General features: G+C 47.6%; 5 protein-coding genes across 5 annotated transcripts; 1 reads left to right on the top strand and 4 right to left on the bottom strand.

The window, feature by feature from the left end:
- Window positions 1–2,026: 2,026 nt before the first annotated feature.
- On the bottom strand, window positions 2,027–4,470 carry V1513DRAFT_398308 (uncharacterized protein). Its single transcript, XM_066895434.1, has 2 exons — window positions 3,485–4,470; window positions 2,027–3,436 (listed from the first exon to the last, which is right to left on the bottom strand). Exons 1-2 carry the CDS (start codon window positions 3,986–3,988, stop codon window positions 2,036–2,038), a joined length of 1,905 nt encoding a protein of 634 aa, XP_066754387.1. The 5' UTR covers window positions 3,989–4,470; the 3' UTR covers window positions 2,027–2,035.
- Window positions 4,471–5,928: 1,458 nt separating this feature from the next.
- On the bottom strand, window positions 5,929–6,970 carry V1513DRAFT_442506 (ACT domain-containing protein). The gene has a single exon (XM_066897675.1). The coding sequence runs from the start codon at window positions 6,638–6,640 to the stop codon at window positions 6,203–6,205; it is 438 nt and encodes a 145-aa protein (XP_066754386.1). The 5' UTR covers window positions 6,641–6,970; the 3' UTR covers window positions 5,929–6,202.
- A 664-nt stretch (window positions 6,971–7,634) lies between these two features.
- Window positions 7,635–9,300, bottom strand: V1513DRAFT_377685 (Metallo-dependent phosphatase-like protein; the record flags this gene model as incomplete). Its single annotated transcript, XM_066894961.1, has 2 exons — window positions 7,635–8,698; window positions 8,754–9,300. 2 exons carry the CDS (start codon window positions 9,298–9,300, stop codon window positions 7,635–7,637), a joined length of 1,611 nt encoding a protein of 536 aa, XP_066754385.1.
- Window positions 9,301–12,618: 3,318 nt separating this feature from the next.
- On the bottom strand, window positions 12,619–14,923 carry V1513DRAFT_478653 (citrate synthase-like protein). The gene is made up of 2 exons (XM_066900278.1): window positions 14,390–14,923; window positions 12,619–14,338 (listed from the first exon to the last, which is right to left on the bottom strand). Exons 1-2 carry the CDS (start codon window positions 14,771–14,773, stop codon window positions 12,779–12,781), a joined length of 1,944 nt encoding a protein of 647 aa, XP_066754384.1. The 5' UTR covers window positions 14,774–14,923; the 3' UTR covers window positions 12,619–12,778.
- Window positions 14,924–15,153: 230 nt separating this feature from the next.
- On the top strand, window positions 15,154–16,970 carry V1513DRAFT_398296 (uncharacterized protein). Its single transcript, XM_066895433.1, has 2 exons — window positions 15,154–15,642; window positions 15,696–16,970. Exons 1-2 carry the CDS (start codon window positions 15,199–15,201, stop codon window positions 16,737–16,739), a joined length of 1,488 nt encoding a protein of 495 aa, XP_066754383.1. The 5' UTR covers window positions 15,154–15,198; the 3' UTR covers window positions 16,740–16,970.
- Window positions 16,971–17,564: the final 594 nt, after the last annotated feature.

The raw sequence follows: 17,564 nt of genomic DNA, 5'->3' as shown, positions 1-17,564 counted from the left end.
ACAGCTAGTAGTACATGGGGCCGGAAGTACTATATTCGTGAATGAATAGCGGAAATCTACCACTTTTACAATTAGTAATTTGGATTCGGACGTTAGACATCTCAAGGGTGCGCCGCACGAACAGTGGTTCGCTCGTGTAAATCGGCTACTGAAGCATTGTAGTATAATCTCAGTGGTAAGGGTTGAGATGGCAGAACTGAGAGCAGGCTGGTCTAGAAATGATGGTTTTGCGCTTAGGTTAGAAGTTGTTGCTTGCTACGGCTTTTTCTGGCAAAAGTCTGTAGTTCAACCTCTTTCACATGTGTAAATATAATTGTGCTTGCCAATTCGTATACCAACAACGCGCCTTCGCACCACAGAATCCGATCCGCCTTGGGTGTCACATAAACACATAGTTCATTGCAATTGGATTTCCCGCATTGTATATGTCATAGCTTAGGTTATGCGATTGAGTAAGACAATATGGAAGGTTTACGCAGCGATGGAAACTTAGATATCGGATATCATGCTGTTGCGTGGTGATATAAATTTTCAGAGAAATTCACAGGTTGCACAGGTACATTATCAATTACGAGATCCAAATCGGAACAATTGGTTGTACTCAATTTATCGATAAATCAAGCGCGCAAGGAAGTTGCATATCCAGATTATCCGGACCGAACCCGTCGTCATGTTTATTTATCGTTAGCGATGCATTAAAAGTACAGCTAAGAAATCTAGTGTTTATAATAAGGTAGTGCCATTAAACCAGTAGTACATTGTCAGAGAATGACTCGGTTTCGCGAAGACGAGCTGAGAGCATAGCATTGTGGCTCGTATCTGGCGGAACTTAAAGAGGCGCGTGCAACGTGTCCACTTTAAAGTTTATTGAAGCCCCTGACTTCTCCTGAGCCGCACCATCATAAAATGTTGCGTCATGAATTCATGATGAATGCTTTTTTTTTTTGATACGACGTCAGCAAGGTCCTCATAAGCAATCATCTATACTTTTAATTGCGTATTCTGCATAACGATCCTTATCAGGTGCTATCACCCAACTTGTTTGTGATAAGTGATAGTTGAGACATACTGCAACCTATCTAACCCCCTCCTGACTGGAGAGTGTGCTTGGATACTTCTAAAAGATTGCATAAATAGCTTGATGCGTTGTATGAAATGGTCTAATAAATACAGGCTACTCCCCTGATATGGCATGGTATGGTATTCCTTGAGGTGAACCAAAATAATAAGCTAATCAGCACCATGCATAGCAGAAACAGTTGAACAAGGGTTAGAGCCTAATGAAGGTCAAACATATTTTTGCACCGTATCGGAGTTGTATACTTCATCGGCTTCGACCAAGACCAACAAGGCAACAAGGCAAGCGGCCAGCACAACATACGGAAAGGCCAAAACAAAGCTGGCATGTCCGGGGATAGATTCTTTGCCTATGTTATACAATGACGAATAGTTTATAACTCTCTTGAGTAAGTTTCCATTCTGATTTTTCTGTACACTCGAGCACATTCAGTACGGCGTTGTTGAAGAGTGCAATGATACTTATTTTTTTCTGGGACAAACAATCCTTTTTATTTATTCTATTTAAACCTTTTTTTTCATTCGCTTTGATCTGGTCTGGCCAGATCTGAAATGCGCCGGTCTCACAAAGACCGGGTAACGCAATACCCTAGCCCACCTGCCGGGAAAGAGGGTGCCTCGCCGGGGCGCGCCCTGCCATGCTCCTTTCGGCTCCCACTTCGCAATTCTTTTCTTGCCTTAGTCGCGATACGCTAGCCTGTCCTGACACATCCTTGGGCCCAACGCAGAGCTGGACCTTGAGAACTTACACGAAAGCACAATAGAAGGGTTAGGAGCCCAATACTAAACCCTCAAGGTGTGAATAACAGCAAGTACCGGTCTGTGGTCACGTCTGTGGTCACCACATGAAAATATCACTCCTCACTATTAGTCTAACTGATAGATTAAAGTACTGGACTGTATTCAATATGTGATTGATTGTGGTTCGTATCGTTTCCAAAACTTGTCGTCCACAATTCTATTTCGATCTAACTGGTTTCGATGAAACCTCGTACACAAATTCGGTACTCCAAAACTGCAAAATTTGCGCCTTAAGAGACGGAACTAAGACATAAAACGTACCAGCGATCGGAAAAAGGATATAATCAATTAAACTCTTCCAGCCGCTGCGACGGGATACATCAACCTGTTTCAATGACTGGCGAACAATTTCGATAGATTTGGCTGACGATTCGGATATTAGAGAGACGTCAAACGATGGAGAGGAGAGGGTCATCTGGATGGAGAGAAGCCGTAGACGCAAGGCTGTGGAGTACAGTCGTTCGTAGAGGAACATTTGGATTACCACGCCACAGAAGGCTATTGTCCTGAGGTAACTCGCATAAACTAGTACTTTCCCTAACAAAGATGACGGTGGGACATTGGTGACCATAGGAAGCAACGAACATGCAAAGCCGTTTATGAAGTAATGTACATGAAGAAAGTGTGCTTCATAAAGACGATGCAGCAAGATCACTATGCGTTGCCACGGAATGGGACTTGCGAATCTTGAGGGTAAAAGCGGCGTTGATGCGCATGCTGGTGTTGATGATTTCTCAAGAGAATTTAGCGACAATTTCTCATCTGCAACCGCAAGGTCGTCCTCAGCGCAAAATTCAGCAGCTTCACTGTGGCCCATAATCAACGAGATGGTACGTCGAGTAGCATACCCTGAGTCCATTATTCCCCACATATGACGGCACGCTTGTTTAAATCGAGCCTGTGAAGAGAGCATCCATCGTTGGTCGATAGTCATGTTGGCGGTCGTATCGCCATGTTCCACATTACAGTGTGACGCGGGACTGTATATCGGTACTGTATCGAGTAAACCGCCAGTTCCAAAAAAGCATTTCAGGTACATGTGCAGATCCTCGCCAATTGCCTCCGGACCAGTATCCCAGAAATTCACGTACCGCGCGAGCGCCATTGTGACGGAGTATACCGAGGTGGGCGTCCGAATCTGCGAAGACTCATATAACCCTGCGATGCCGGCGGCCGACCAGTACATGTCCGCGCACCTGACAACAGGCGAAATATTATTTGCGTTCCGGTCGAACACAATAGGCGGGATAAACATTGTGAAGTTATCGCTACCTTTCGACGCGCAGTGTGCTGTTATTGCCTGGAAATAACTCGAGAGGAGATGCGTGTCGGCATCCATTACAGTGAAGACGACATTGGAGTGGCGAAGGATGCGGTATCGGGCCGACGCGGTGCGAGTGGCCCATGCCAAATTTGAAGACTTGCCTCGAGCTTCGCCTGGCATGCCCGTGGGGTGCATTGTATAAGTAATGTATCGGAACAAAGGGGAGAATTCGGATATCAGCGTCAACGCCTTTGATTCTGCATCTTTCTCATGAGCCTCCATGGCAAGATATACCTAATGCATGTTAGCACCGGTTGGCGTTGATATTCAATGTCAACATACATCATATGATGAACGAGCCATGCAATGACTAGCTAGCATACTCAGTGACTCCCTCAAAGTGTCCAAATGCTCTTTATAATTTGGCACAAAAATGGCATGAATTAGCGCTCCCGAGTTATCCTCGATTTGAGTACTCACCTGGCTCTCGGCATTCTGCTCATCGCTATGACTAGAAACATCGGAACCTCTACGATCGTAACCCGCCACGGGCAAGATTCTAAATGTCGAGGACGAGACGGGAATAAGCGGAGTCAGGCTGTACTGCTTGGCAGTTTTGATCATGCCTCTCCGCGTAGCATAAATGCCGCGACATGTCCGGACGCTGAATGCAACGATCAACGCGTGGTACACAAGCGTGAGCACTATGAAGCCAATAGAATCATGTCCAACCAAGATGAACGCTATGACGAGCAAAGTTGAGATGCCTGGGATGCACCGGCAGGCGTAGTTAAGTATGCTCGTCAAGATTGCGGAGGCTTTATCAGAGATCGACTGAACAAGCATCGTGGTCGACAGGAGGAGCGGATGATGGCGGCAGAGCCGCAAACAATGAAGCACTCAGGACCTCTTGAAGCTGCGGGTTAAGCTTAGAACTGGACAGGACAGGTTGCGATGTACGACGGAGAGAAGCACTGCGGAAGGTGGCTATATACTCGTATACATATTTGGTTGGGTAAGTAATCGAATTACTTTTGAGATGAGAACTTATTCTAGATCGGCCCACGCTCTAATTGGGCCGGATTGGAATCTATGCTTCCATCCAAACCAAGGTCAACTCATTTTGAAACGCGAACTTCTCAAAAATAATCTGCCAAAACATTCACTAATATATTGATGTCCTGTTGTTGCTAATACGCTCTTTGGATGTCATTAAAATCACAAATCAAATTAACAGTGGATGGCTTGAACAGAAAAGCCGGGCCCCTGAAACCCACGCTGAGAGCCCGGAAAAATGAGCCGCACGCTTTTAAACACTATTCCTTACTACAGAAGACACAAACACCTTAGATTACATTTAAGTACATAATAATAAACTGTAAAGGCTGTGAGAGCCCTATAACATTGAGGATAATTGTGGTCAAAACAGGCAGAAGTTGCTGCCCTATTTCATTGTTAATCACCTTTCTACTCGCGAAAACTCATAACCTTCGTAAACAGTACCATTGTCGACGCTGTGATCCTCCATTCGGGATATCTGCATCCTCTGTTCGCTCGGCTCCGGCCAGGATGGCTGCTGTTATTGCCGCTACGATGCGCAAGTCGGAAGTATCTGGATACAACCGATGTGCGTTAAAAGATAGCAGAGGACTCTCTAGCTTCAAATTCGGCATTCATATTGGACACCCACTGGAACATACTTTCACTTTTATACGAATAAAACGTGGGCATGCAAAAATCACGATATCCAAGCGAAACGGTTGTACCATCATCTGCAGGCACCGCGGCGTCAAGCGCGTTTTGATAAAGCATCTCAGCAAAGCTGTTCGAGTAGCTCTATACCGACAAGTTAACATATTCGCCGCGCAATAATCGGAGGCGCGATCATTGGGTTCAGGGTTTCAGGGTTTAGGACCCTGAACCGGCCCCTTGTGGTCTCGTGTCGCGTTCCCTCTGCAGGTTGACAGAATCTGTTTTATTAATCGCATTATAAAGTCTACCATCTAATGGATGCCGTGTGTAATACCGATTGGAAATCTCAGGCCTGATGGCTGGAATCCGCAGCTGCAGTTCGCTAGCCCCATAACAGGCGGAAGTCACTATTATCATCCGCTTATCAACTCGATCACTAATAGCGAACCTAATAATATATTGTGCCTGTAGTAGTGGTAAGTTCTATCATCCAGTGAAGTGTTCCGGATTCGGTGTTCAAGGTTTTCATGTACTGTGCTTTTAGTCTTGCCGTAAGGGTTTTCCCTGTGACCCCAGTCAGATCTATTACCCCAAGATCTATTACCCTAGATCTGACTGAGGTCAACCAAACATTTGTAAATTTTTTTCACAGCGAATTGAGGATACAATGGCCGGAGCTAGATCTGGCATAACAGAGTAACCGTGACCATTCATTTTTAGACTAGTATAAAGTAGACTTTCGTATGAAATCTCGTATTGCTCAGGACATCAGCTCTCTCACCGGTTTCGACTATTCTTTCGATACATTACATGAGCTTAATGGCGTTCTACTTTATTGAAAATGTCCTTTGCGGGTCCCGCAGTACAATTAAGAGGCCAATGGATTCCCCGTTCAGGTCAGACACTGGTGTACGTCTCAGTTTTTTCGTTTTATTTGATATTCCGAGGAACGACCTAAGTCTGTATATCCGAAATATGAGCCGTGCCCTTATCTGAGAAATAAGGGATTCCGGCGCTCGGGCGTAGAGTCACCATGTCCTCGCTATTGTTGGCCTCCGACTTGGATCGGCAGTTATTTTTAACATATTAAGTATCGAGAAGACGATCGTAAGGTGTGTCAGTACAGTAAGCTAAAACAGAAGACAGTAGTTGTCTGGAATAAGTTGCATATTAATGCATGCATCTGATAGTAATTTAATTGAGTTTGCGCAGCTGTAGAAAGAAGCTCTCGATTTTTTTTTCGAATAAATTTATTCGATACCGTTAATTAGTGTTGCTGATTCGAGATAAATGTGAAATAGCAAATATTTGTAAACCATTCAAGCTCTACCAACCCTTCACGAGAACAGTTCCTATGCCGAATTAATTCTATAGCTGTACATTTTGTTTCTTTAAGGCTTTTCTTGCCACGTCGTCCAGCACCTTCAAAGCAGCCTCTTCTTTGCCAGAAGGAACGAATATGTGGTCGTGGAAATATCCGCTCACCACGTTGGAGCTGATATTCCATTCTTTCAATGCAGTCGCGAGAGTCGCAATTAGTCCAACCGCCTCAAGGCTGGAATGAACATTTAAAGTGATCATTCGGCAAGGAAATGTGGCCTGATAACCGTGCGATGCTGCTAATGCCTGCGTAGTTACTATAGTTAAGCCCTCAGCCTCCTGAAACAGCATCTGCGGTCTGAGCGTAGTTGGGAAAGACAGAATCGATTCTGATGTGCTGAGAAATACAAAGACTTCGGGATTAAGCGTTGGCTTCAGAGAGGCCAATAACTTGTTCAAATCGAGTTCTCCTGGACTTGAGTTCATGCTGTTTGTGTCGGTCACGTGCTATACATCTATCGACAGATGTTAAAGGATGGATACAAAGATTCTCTCAATTAAAAGTACTGGATTGGGGGGGGGGGCCATTTAGAAAGTTCGACTCGGATCCTTACGAACGTGAGGTAAAGTCCATTATTGCTCCATTTTATTCCACTTTGAACCAGAAGTGTCACTCCTCTCTGCCTTCTTGCATCAATCCAAATACGCTGCCATGGAAAATACCTATACAAATATGCAGAGAAATTCGGATTGTGTCAGCGGATAGGGGAGTCGAAAGTTGAGACGCTGGAACAATAAGAGTCTGGTGGATGGGTCATGGGCTTTAATCACGGAGGTTCGCACCGCGAGCATTGCGGTCAAGGTCATTTGGGTTTCAAAATTTTGTAACTGGCACATTCTTTCACAATCAATAAACGACTATAATTTTCCATGACTACTGTATGACCAGCAATGGTGTAAAAATGGCCGGGCTGCGCCGACCAAGATTCAATAATACCAAATTGATATGCTCCAAATTCCCTTGCCGTTTTCTTAATGTCAACTTTTTTTAATCTATGAAGCGACATGTAGAATACTATGCTCCAAAGCTATATTATGTCGCCGGTATATGTTAGCAATGCTTGATATTATCGCTCTGTGTCACCAGTTGTGAATCGTGAGGCAAACATGCTGCCGTCTCACTGACGATGAGTGGTCAAAAACCACTATAGCCAGACACTTTAGGCATCTGGTAGTATCAGTTTAAATCTAGTAAGTTTGTAATTTAACTTGGGCGTGGGCACTGTCTCTATACCAATACAATAATAGTACGCGTGCCACGCATCATTCGATGAAAACCGCAACTTTAAACTTAGTAAGTGCTCAGAGCTTAAAGGACAGCATTTTGGCATCCGAAAAAAATGAATTCAATCTACCCAGTATAACTCTTTTCACCTACTTGTGTCCTACTTGGGCATCCCAGTCCTTTCCTAACAATTACCTACAACAACGACATTACTACGATCACAGACATAGTAATCAAGAACGCCGAAGACACATGCATGGCACCCGAGGCATTCACGTCAGCAGCTGGCAACGTGACATTGCTGCTTGAGTTAGACGTGCTCGCTGCACAATGTCGGTCCTTAAACAACGTCACGGAATCGAGCACCGATCCATTGGCACTAGAAACGAACTCGTGGGTGAGGTGAGTGCAATTGTGGAATGTCAGCTTGCTCCAGCCATATGTCGTGTTCTGAATATATCGCAAGTACGATGGGAACGGCTCTACGTACTGTGACGTGCCCTTATAGTGACCACCGATACCGTTAAGAATGTACCAAGGCGAAGAAGGGTTGTTGTACTCGTTAGGATCCGGAACTCCGTTTGCGATTGGCGCATTGCGCTCATACATGTGGATGTGGCCGAAAAACACCATGTCGACATTGTACTTCAACAACAGTGGCTCAAACGCAAGCTTGCAATTCCAGCAGATAGTGTTGGACACGTTGTTGGCCGCGGCATACCACGGACGATGGCCAGAGACGATTATCCATGGAGTTTTCGTGCGGTCGACGGAGGCAAGATCCTTCTCAAGCCAATCGATCTGCTCGTTAGGGTACGAACCGAATGGCCCGGAGGCCATGTGCTCAGGTCCATTGACGTCGTCTTCGCCGATACGACCGTCGCCAAGATCAGTCTCGGTGTTAATAGAAACATAGTGAACCATTCCATGATCAAAAGAGTACCAAAAATTTCCGACGCCGCCGGACTCTTCTGATGGCATGCGGAAATGGTTGATGTATCCGGTAAAGTTGCGCTGGCCCTCGACACAGAGCGAAAGATCGTACGTAGTATTCCCAACGGTAAAACCGCCCTCGTCGCAGTTGGACTCGTGATTGCCAGGAGCAACCATATACGGCTTCAGAGAGGTGACTGGCTGAAGCTCATCGTAATACTGGTTCAGGAGAAAGTTGTAAATCTTGTAGCTGTCCGCGAGAGAGACGTTAAGGTACCCATCGACCTGCTCCTTAAGCCAACTATCCGCATATGCAATATCACCAGCTAGTATATTGTTAGAAACCTAATATGGCGGTTGACAATCTCAGGATACACATACGATGCCATAGAAGGTCGTAGCCATCAACATAGCGGGCAAGCGACTGCATCGTATTGCTATCGTTGGCGGTGAGGACAGGATAGTCACTCTTGACGGATTCGCCGTAGGGTCCCACTACACCCATATCAATGACAATGGCTGCGGTGTAAGGTGTGAGATCACCAGCAGGTCGCGCAGTAGTAAAAGTGTAAGGTGCGAGCTCGCTGCAGTTGTAACAGTTGGTGTTAGAGACTATGTAATAGTAGGTCGTATCCGGCTTCAAGCCGGTGACTTTGACGTGATTGCTCCAGGTGAGAGAAGACGAATATGTAATTGAGATACCGGTCGCGGTAGACGAGAGATCCCAGACATCCTCGCCGTAGTATACAGTGGGGTTCTGAACCTCCGCATACGTATTCCACGACACATACATGCCAGTAGTTCCAGCATAGGCGAGACGGTGCTGCAGCGGCTCCAGCTTGTTAAGGGGCACCGCACCGGGAATATTAATCTGAGCAAACGCGGCACTCGCCAAAGCGAGAACCGAGATGATAGTAGACAGCCACATTGTAGTGAGGATGGGATCTGATAACCTGCGGCGAGAACTATGAAGGATGCGACGATGGAATATTTAAATTTCTGACAGGCGGACAGAACGACATGTCAACACCAAACGGAACGAATGAAAAAAAGAAGCAAATCTCAAAGAACCACGAACCGGGACTAGTCCGCCTGTAAACGTTTAGTAGCCTCATAATTTGGTTTGAATTCGCGTGCAATCACATTGTCCAGTGAGCGTGGCGTTGTCGGATTCAGCGTGTGATATTTGCCAGTTGAGACACGAGGTGTCAATAGAGCCTGACCTGAAGTCTGTCAAGTGCTCCCTGCAAATGGGAGGACGATTTTTGAGAGGCAATAGAAATTGGATGATCTGATCTTGCAAGCAAACTGGGCAGGTCAATCAATGCAATTGCTTTGGTGATCTCGGGCCAGCCCGAAAGCAACGCTCTTTGCCAAGCCGGAACTAATATTCGGCTCGTGCGGCACTTGAGCCGCATAGCCTTTAACCTGCCCCACGTGCGCCAATTCGCTCATCTCCTATTCTAACCTAATCAGCACCAGTAATCGTAATCAGTAACCAAGAAGAGTAACTTTGCTTACGGTGAATGAGCCATTCATCTGGAGTATATAAGTCACACTTTCGCCTGCTGCCATCTTATTCGACAGGACAAATGCAGACATTTAACTGGCTTGGAACTTTTTCATGGGTCCGCAGCAGAACCAATCTAAATTCTCATATTTCAAAGAACTGTTCCCTAAAGCACCGGATATGCCAACTGCTTACACAAATCATGATTCACTGCATAAGTACATTGTTTAGGACGAAAAGGCAGAACAGATTTGAGGATGCTTTCCGTGGCTAACGCCAAGAATGCACAATATAATGAATTGCTTAACTTTCACGATATTAATCAGCCATAAAAAATATAGCTAGTGAAAATAAGGAATCTTATCCTCGGCCATGGTCGCAAATACTGGGGAAAATCATGTCTAGCTATAACGATTGTCCTTAACCCAGTTTCCATTTATGGCAAGGGCAATGTGAATGTAACCGACCTGTGATTCTCCAAATGCTAAAGCTACCGCCTCTCTACTTCTACTAAGGGCTGTGATACACATGTGCCTGCTTCCAGTCATACATGCTCTTCTTTAGTTTGCACGAATGTTTTGAACTTAGATTGCAAAGACATCCTTCAGGCGCTATGCGAATAGACAGAGCTGCTAATGAGGCATGCGATCAACAGCTGGATGCATGCCCGTTATTGGATCTCTCACTGCTTTGTCTAGGTTTGCGAATCCTAAGCTTGTGAATTTTTAGAACTCCACAGCGTCGAAAAGGTTGGCAAACCTCGTTCTCCATTCATGGATTAAACAATCGGATGTCGTCAACAGATCGAATTCCACATATAGATAGTATGCTTTGATATGGATTAGCTGCAAAAGAACGAATCTGACATTACCTAAATGCAATCGCTTTGTTATTTCCGTTTTACATTTGGGAGCAATTTCAGCAAATTGCAAGAGTTTTGAAAAAGCTTTCAGCATATACTAGGGCTGCAGGAAATTTTCTAGATGAGCAAGATGCGTATTACATTGCCCTGATCTTGGATCCTTGGCTCAAAGCGGAATTGAAAGATGAGGAGGATGTGGCCTATGGTTCCCGATAGTAGACGTACATGGTGCTTGACTAAACGGATCGCCGTCTTAACCCAGGCAATTCCATTCCGTCACGAAATAATCTCTCAACTTCAGAAACTGGAATTGCGACGCAGTCGCTGGCGGCGGCTGCCATTCTCGGGTATTCACAGTTGGGGCCCTCCCAACCACCCTGGCAGTCATCCTTTCTCAGTAGCTTAGGTAGCTACTATTTCTTCCCCAAAGTACCTGTCTATATCCGAACGCTGAGCATTTCGGGGGGCCATTTTTGACAGCATGCGAGACTCTAAATTGCCATCCAGGTCAGATGGTGGAAGCTCTCATTAGAGAACGGCAAGGCAGTCCGCGTTATCGGTCTTTTATTGCATAGTCAGAGCTAAAACATGCTCTAGATATTGTTGAACCTTTTTTAATCCCTTCTAATCTTGGCCCCGTACCGGCACAGCCAGATGTAAACAGAGCGCAGATATCCATGAAATTGTCGCCGTAGTGAATCAGGACTGTGCGGATGCGGTTTTGGTTGGCGGATATCCGCATCCGCCTCCGCCTCTTTAAAGTTGGGAGGAATGTATTCGCATCCGTATCCGATGTCGAGATTTCGGAGGATACTTATCCGCCAAATTCGCCAATCCCCTTAAAAATGCTAAATTAATAAGACGATCGATTCTGAAATGTCTACAAGGTGTAGTAGAAATAAATAAGTATGCGACCAGAGGCACTTCGACGATCCGGATCTTTACATCGGCCATCGCCGCGGTCGACCTTGATGGTGTACTCCGTCGGAATCGTTCTAGCAGAAAGGACCAAGTCTCGTGGGTTATTAGATCGGATGCCTTTGGGGTATATGTAATGATAATTGACGGAGATTATTGAGGCAAATCCACAGCATTCTTTGTAAAATTCAATGAGCATTATGAGCTAACATATTGTTTGTCTCCAAGAAGCCTCTGATTATGCCTCCAATATATTATGAAGTGTGATTTACGTTCAGTTAAGCTTATTTTATCCTGGAGTCCTGATGGGGCAGGACTTCCGCACAATTTTTTCACCACCCATTATCCGAGTTATCTTGTATCCGTATGGGCATCCGCCAATCGAAAGTGGCCGGATAGGCATCCGCGGCGGACATCCTATGCGCCAAACCCACCAATCCGCCTCAGCCCTGGGCCGGCTCCAGATAGGCCTAAATCTGCGGCGTAAAACAGCTGCGGATCCTCCATCTTCAGTGCTGTCATATTGCGGGTTTTTGGGGCACTGGCGTACTGACGAACGACCCAGCTCGGCGACTGATTGGTGCATAGTATGAGCAGTTGTATTGTTGGATAATATGAGTGGAACTATAACCTCTGAAGCTGCATATGTTGACAGTTCGAGGTTACATTCTGAGCCTAACTTTTGTTGAGTCGTCAAGTATCCGGGTGTGGCGCACCATTGGTCAGAGGCGTTATAACCATACTTAGATGCTTAATAAATGTAATCTGTTATGTTCCATTGGTCAGACACTGTTCAGGCTGCATTGAAACCGTGTGGCAACCTGCGGAAACAAAAATGTCAGTAATCCTTAAGTCGACCAAATCTGATACATGGACGATAACTTATGCTGTATTCTTCGACACTCGCTTGTACATGTCTTTTACGTGAGCTTTATCCGCACTTTAAATCACAATATGCATTGTGTCGAAAATCAATCTATACATTTGCATGACGATATAAATAATAACTAGCAAAAACAAAATATTGCGCGAATTAAATCAGATCCAGTTACAATTTGCCCGCACCTTTTACCGTGCTCCAGTAGATTCGCCAGCGAACACATCACAACAAACTATCTAGACCTTGACTTCAACGCGACTGCTGCCGCCCAAAGAGTCAACGCTGGGGAGCAGATACGTAATATCATCCCAAGGGTGTCTGTACAAGCCAGTGCGCAGACGCTTCTGATCCAGGTAGTGCGCAATCAAACCAATGGATCGGCCAAGAACGAACAGACCGTTCAGAACTCCCATCTTCAAGTAGTCTTCAGCTTCTTCAGGGGTGAATGCACCGCAGTGGCGGATCAAGTCGATGAAGCAGACGGCGACACAGCCGTCGACATTGAGAATCAAGTTGTCCTTCTTGGAAGTGGTGACAGTCTCGACAGCGAGCGCGTAGTCGAGAAGCTTGGTGGATGGGAAGTTGTTGCGGGCAAATTCCTTGACTAACTCAACACGCATATCTGGATTGTTGCGGGACTTGATCTTGTGGCCAATACCGGGGATGAGTTTGTTCTGCTTGCGCATGATGTCGACAAACTGGCGGGGCGAAAGACCCTTGTCGAACGCGTTGGTGAATTCCTGGGCGGCGCCGTCGAGCGCACCACCGAATCGTTCACCGATGGTCAACAGACCGGACACGAGAGCGGAGATCAAGTCCTTGCCAGCACGGGTAGTGATGATGGTGTTCATGGCGCCAGAGACAGCTGGTCCGTGGTCCGCAGTGAGCATAAGAACCATCTCGAGGAACTTGGAAGCATAGTCGGGCAGACGGCGACGGAACCACAGAAGTGACATGACACCACCGATGCCAATATTCTCCTTAAAAACATCGGTAATGGGCATGCCGGCGTAAAGCAGCTCTTGGCCACGATCGTCAGAAATGGTCGAGATGAATGCGGCTGGCTTGCGGATGAGGCCAAGTTCCTGGGCCCAGGCGTAGTCAATTGGGATCTTTGGAGGTTCTGGCTCGGGCTTGGGAACAATGACGCCCTTCTTGACGAGACTCTTGTAAAGATCACCCAAGACATCTGGCATATCCTCGAAGGTGTCGGGAACGTAGAAACCGGCGGCCTTCATGGCGGCATTCTTGGACTTCGCAGTCTCTAGCTGGGAGTTGGCGAACGAACCAGCGTGGCCAAACTGAACCTCCGTCGTGAACATAGACGCGCAAGTGCCGATGGCCCAGGCGACAATTGGCTTAGTGATCTTGCCAGACTTGACGGCATCGATGACGCGGTATTCCTCAACACCACCAACCTCACCAAGCAACACCAAGATCTTACAGTCGGGATCGGCCTCATAGCGGAGGAGGTGGTCGATGAAGGTAGTGCCGGGATAGCGGTCACCGCCAATAGCGACACCTTCGTAGACACCATCGGTGGTCTGGGAGATGATGTTATTGAGTTCGTTGGACATACCACCGGATTTGGAGACGTAGCCGACGGATCCCGGTCGGTAAAGTTTGGAGGCAACGATGTTGTCCATCATGCCGCCGGTGTTGCCAATCTTAAAGCAGCCTGGCTTGATACCACCGACAGTAGCAGGGCCGATGATAACGACGCCCTTTTCCTTGGCCTTGTAAAGGATCTCACGAGCGCGACGCTCAGGCACACCTTCGGCAATAATCGCAATTGTCTAACCAGTATGTCAGTATCAATTGAGTAAGTAAACTTAGACAGAACGCACCCTAATCTGGGGTAATTCCAGAAGCTCCATGGTTGAGGAGTAGACAGATCGGGAAGAGGCAAAGTTGACGACGACGTCGACTTCGGGATGCTTCTCTGCAGCCTTCTTGGCGCTTTGGTAGACAGGGAGGAGGGTCTCCTTCGTGCCCCAGTACATCTTAGACACGAACTGGCCGCCGAAAGGGTAGATGATCGCGGCGACCGATGGGGTCGTGCGCTTGCAGATGAAGTCGAAATCCAGCATACCCTGGCAAGCACGCGGCTGCAGGCCATAAACGAAAGCGCGCGTTTTGTTGTGGAAGAGCTGGTACGCCGGTAGCGGCGACGCTGGCGCAGTTGGCGGCGCGAAGCGTGTGATGTTGGCGTCGGCAGAAGGAGGAGACATTGTGCGTGAGTATGAAGGAAGTAGTGGTGGTGGTGGTGATGGTGGTGATGTTGAGTCGGAGTGCAGTGGAGGCAGCAGAGGCCGAGTATAATAAATATGTGGAGAGTGTTGGCGTCGACGCGCGCGTCTGTGTTGCACCAAAAGAATCTATTGGGGCACCCTCCACTGGGCGTGACAACATATACTTTAGAGTGTATTCTCAGCACAACGGCATTCTGCACAGCCCAGCACGTCTCTGCGCAGACATCAGCATGACCCCGCAGTAATGTTCAGCACGGTGCCTGGCTCCAGTTCGTTGCCCTTACCCTGGCTGCAACGCGTGGTCAACGAAGCGACTTCTTAAGTGGTGAGGCGTGCCGGTTCTTGCTCTCAACCAAACACAACGCTCATCAATACCCACACTTACATCTACAAACAGCCACACAATGTCCGCAAAGTCCATCCACGAGGCCGACGGAAAGGCTCTACTCTCTTACTTCCTCCCGCGCTCACCGCTGCTCACAAAGGAAGGCACTTCGACCGAGTTTGTGCCTGCTCCACCCCGCCTCGCGTCGTTGACCTTCCCTGACGACTCCCCAGCAACAGTTAAGGCCGTTTTAGATGCTGCAGAATCGACCTACGGTTGGCTGCTCGCGCCTGGTGCCAAGTTCGTCGCAAAGCCCGACCAATTGATCAAGCGTCGTGGCAAATCCGGTCTGCTCTCGCTTAACGTCACCTGGCAGCAGGCTCGCGACTGGATCTCTGCCCGTGCCGGTAAGAAGCTCGTTGTCGAGGGCATCCCTGGCTACCTGCGTACTTTCCTCGTCGAACCTTTCGTTCCCCATCCTCAAGAGACAGAATACTATATCAACATCAACTCTGTTCGTGAAGTAAGTGTTGTCTGAATGTAACTGCCGGGGAACTATGAATCTAACGGCTGCAGGGCGACTGGATTTTGTTTTATCACGAGGGCGGTGTCGATGTCGGTGACGTTGACGCCAAGGCCTCTAAGCTGTTGATCCCAGTCGATCTTGAGAATGCATACCCGACAAACGCTACTATAATTTCCACTCTCCTCTCCAAAGTGCCAGAGGCGCAGCACGCTACGCTTGTCGACTTCATCAACCGCCTGTACGCCGTCTATGTCGACCTGCAATTCACCTACCTCGAGATTAACCCACTCGTCGTCATCCCGACCGCGTCTGGCGTCGAGGTCCACTATCTTGATCTCGCAGCCAAGGTCGACCAGACAGCCGAGTTCGAGTGCGGCGCCAAGTGGGCAGGTGCGCGCGCTCCCGCTGCGCTTGGAATCGCTCCTGCCAAGAACGGCGCCTCGACCAACATCGATGCCGGTCCACCAATGGTTTTCCCTGCGCCATTCGGTCGTGAGCTTTCGGACGAGGAGGCCTACATCGCCGAGCTTGACGCCAAAACCGGCGCGTCGCTCAAGCTTACTGTGCTCAACCCGCAAGGCCGCGTGTGGACGCTCGTCGCGGGCGGTGGTGCTTCTGTCGTGTACGCCGATGCCATCGCGTCTGCGGGCTACGCGAACGACATTGCAAACTACGGTGAATACTCTGGTGCACCTACCGAGACGCAAACTTACGAGTACGCGAAGACTGTGCTGGATCTGATGACCCGCGGCACTCCCGTTGAAGGCGGTAAGGTCCTGTTCATTGGCGGTGGTATCGCGAACTTCACACAGGTCGGCTCGACATTCAAGGGCATAATCCGCGCCTTCAAGGACTACCAGTCGCAACTCCATCTCCATGGCGTGAAGATGTACGTCCGCCGTGGTGGACCCAATTGGCAGGAAGGTCTCCGTCTAATCAAGTCCTGCAGCGAGGAGCTCTCTATTCCGATGGAGGTTTACGGACCAGACATGCACGTTTCTGGTATTGTCCCTCTCGCACTGCTCAAAAAACGGCCTGCTGGCATTTATCCGTTTGGGTCTTCTGCCAGCAACAGTGCGGTCAGTGTGCTGTAAGCGCTGGGCGCTTATTATGGAACAGTGATTAGTGATTGTTGTTATGTATTAGGATTTGGCATTGCTGGCAATTCTTAGACCTATGCTTTCATTAAATATAATTCGTATTATCTGCCCTATTTGAACATATTCATGATCTGTATTGTTCAAGTTTCAATACGTGGAGTGCCGCGTGCGGCTTCGTGTCGGTAGCTGTTGGGTCGGTTAGATGCTTATTTGCGTTTTTGCAGCAATTGCCACGGGGTCACGTGCACATCTAATCCGTGATGGCGTCTTCCGCTCAACAAATATTAATTCGCCCACTGGAGGCAGCTCATATTGAGAGCCCTAGCCCGATGCGCTTGTCCGTATATTTGTCTTCCATATCTAACCTGCAACTTAAGTACTTCAGACATGAGCAGACAACGACATGTCCTCGCTTACGAATGCTATATTGTTCGTATAGCAGCTGTTGCTGTTGCTCTTATAACTGCGTACCAGTCGTTCTCCCGATTCTCTGGGCAGAAGCACTGTCATGAATCGTGGATCTATCACCAGATCTAAATAATAGGCATCTTTATTCATTACTAACTTCTCTACGGCCCACTACAATCAACGCCTACAATGAATAAATTCCAGATCCAGTCAACTGCGACTCTAAATAAAACACCTTCGGCAACCGGTTAGCCACGAACGATCCGAGGTTCGACAGCGAAGCATTGATCTGATTGCCGTCAAAGTCCTTCCGCAATCGCCATGGTCGAAGAATCCGAGTAGATGTATGCCAAGTAGGCATCGCTTTTGTTAATCGCATAGATCTCCTTCAGATGTGCCTGCATAGAGTCG

Source organism: Lipomyces chichibuensis (genome assembly GCF_038497645.1).
Source record: "Lipomyces chichibuensis strain CBS 12929 unplaced genomic scaffold V1513scaffold_10, whole genome shotgun sequence".
Lineage (NCBI taxonomy): Eukaryota > Fungi > Ascomycota > Lipomycetes > Lipomycetales > Lipomycetaceae > Lipomyces > Lipomyces chichibuensis.
Note: the sequence above shows the minus strand (reverse complement) of the source record. Positions and strands in the feature narration are given on the sequence as shown.

What these genes read in the sequence shown, in the direction of transcription:
- V1513DRAFT_398308 (XM_066895434.1), bottom strand. Translation starts at nt 3,988, where the DNA reads ATGCTTGTTCAGTCGATCTCTGATAAAGCCTCCGCAATCTTGACGAGC. An exon ending in TGGCTCGTTCATCATATGAT is followed by an intron (nt 3,437 to 3,484) that starts GTATGTTGACAT and finishes AACATGCATTAG; the next exon opens with GTATATCTTGCCATGGAGGC.
- V1513DRAFT_442506 (XM_066897675.1), bottom strand. Translation starts at nt 6,640, where the DNA reads ATGAACTCAAGTCCAGGAGAACTCGATTTGAACAAGTTATTGGCCTCT.
- V1513DRAFT_478653 (XM_066900278.1), bottom strand. Translation starts at nt 14,773, where the DNA reads ATGTCTCCTCCTTCTGCCGACGCCAACATCACACGCTTCGCGCCGCCA. An exon ending in TGGAATTACCCCAGATTAGG is followed by an intron (nt 14,339 to 14,389) that starts GTGCGTTCTGTC and finishes CATACTGGTTAG; the next exon opens with ACAATTGCGATTATTGCCGA.
- V1513DRAFT_398296 (XM_066895433.1), top strand. Translation starts at nt 15,199, where the DNA reads ATGTCCGCAAAGTCCATCCACGAGGCCGACGGAAAGGCTCTACTCTCT. An exon ending in ACATCAACTCTGTTCGTGAA is followed by an intron (nt 15,643 to 15,695) that starts GTAAGTGTTGTC and finishes TAACGGCTGCAG; the next exon opens with GGCGACTGGATTTTGTTTTA.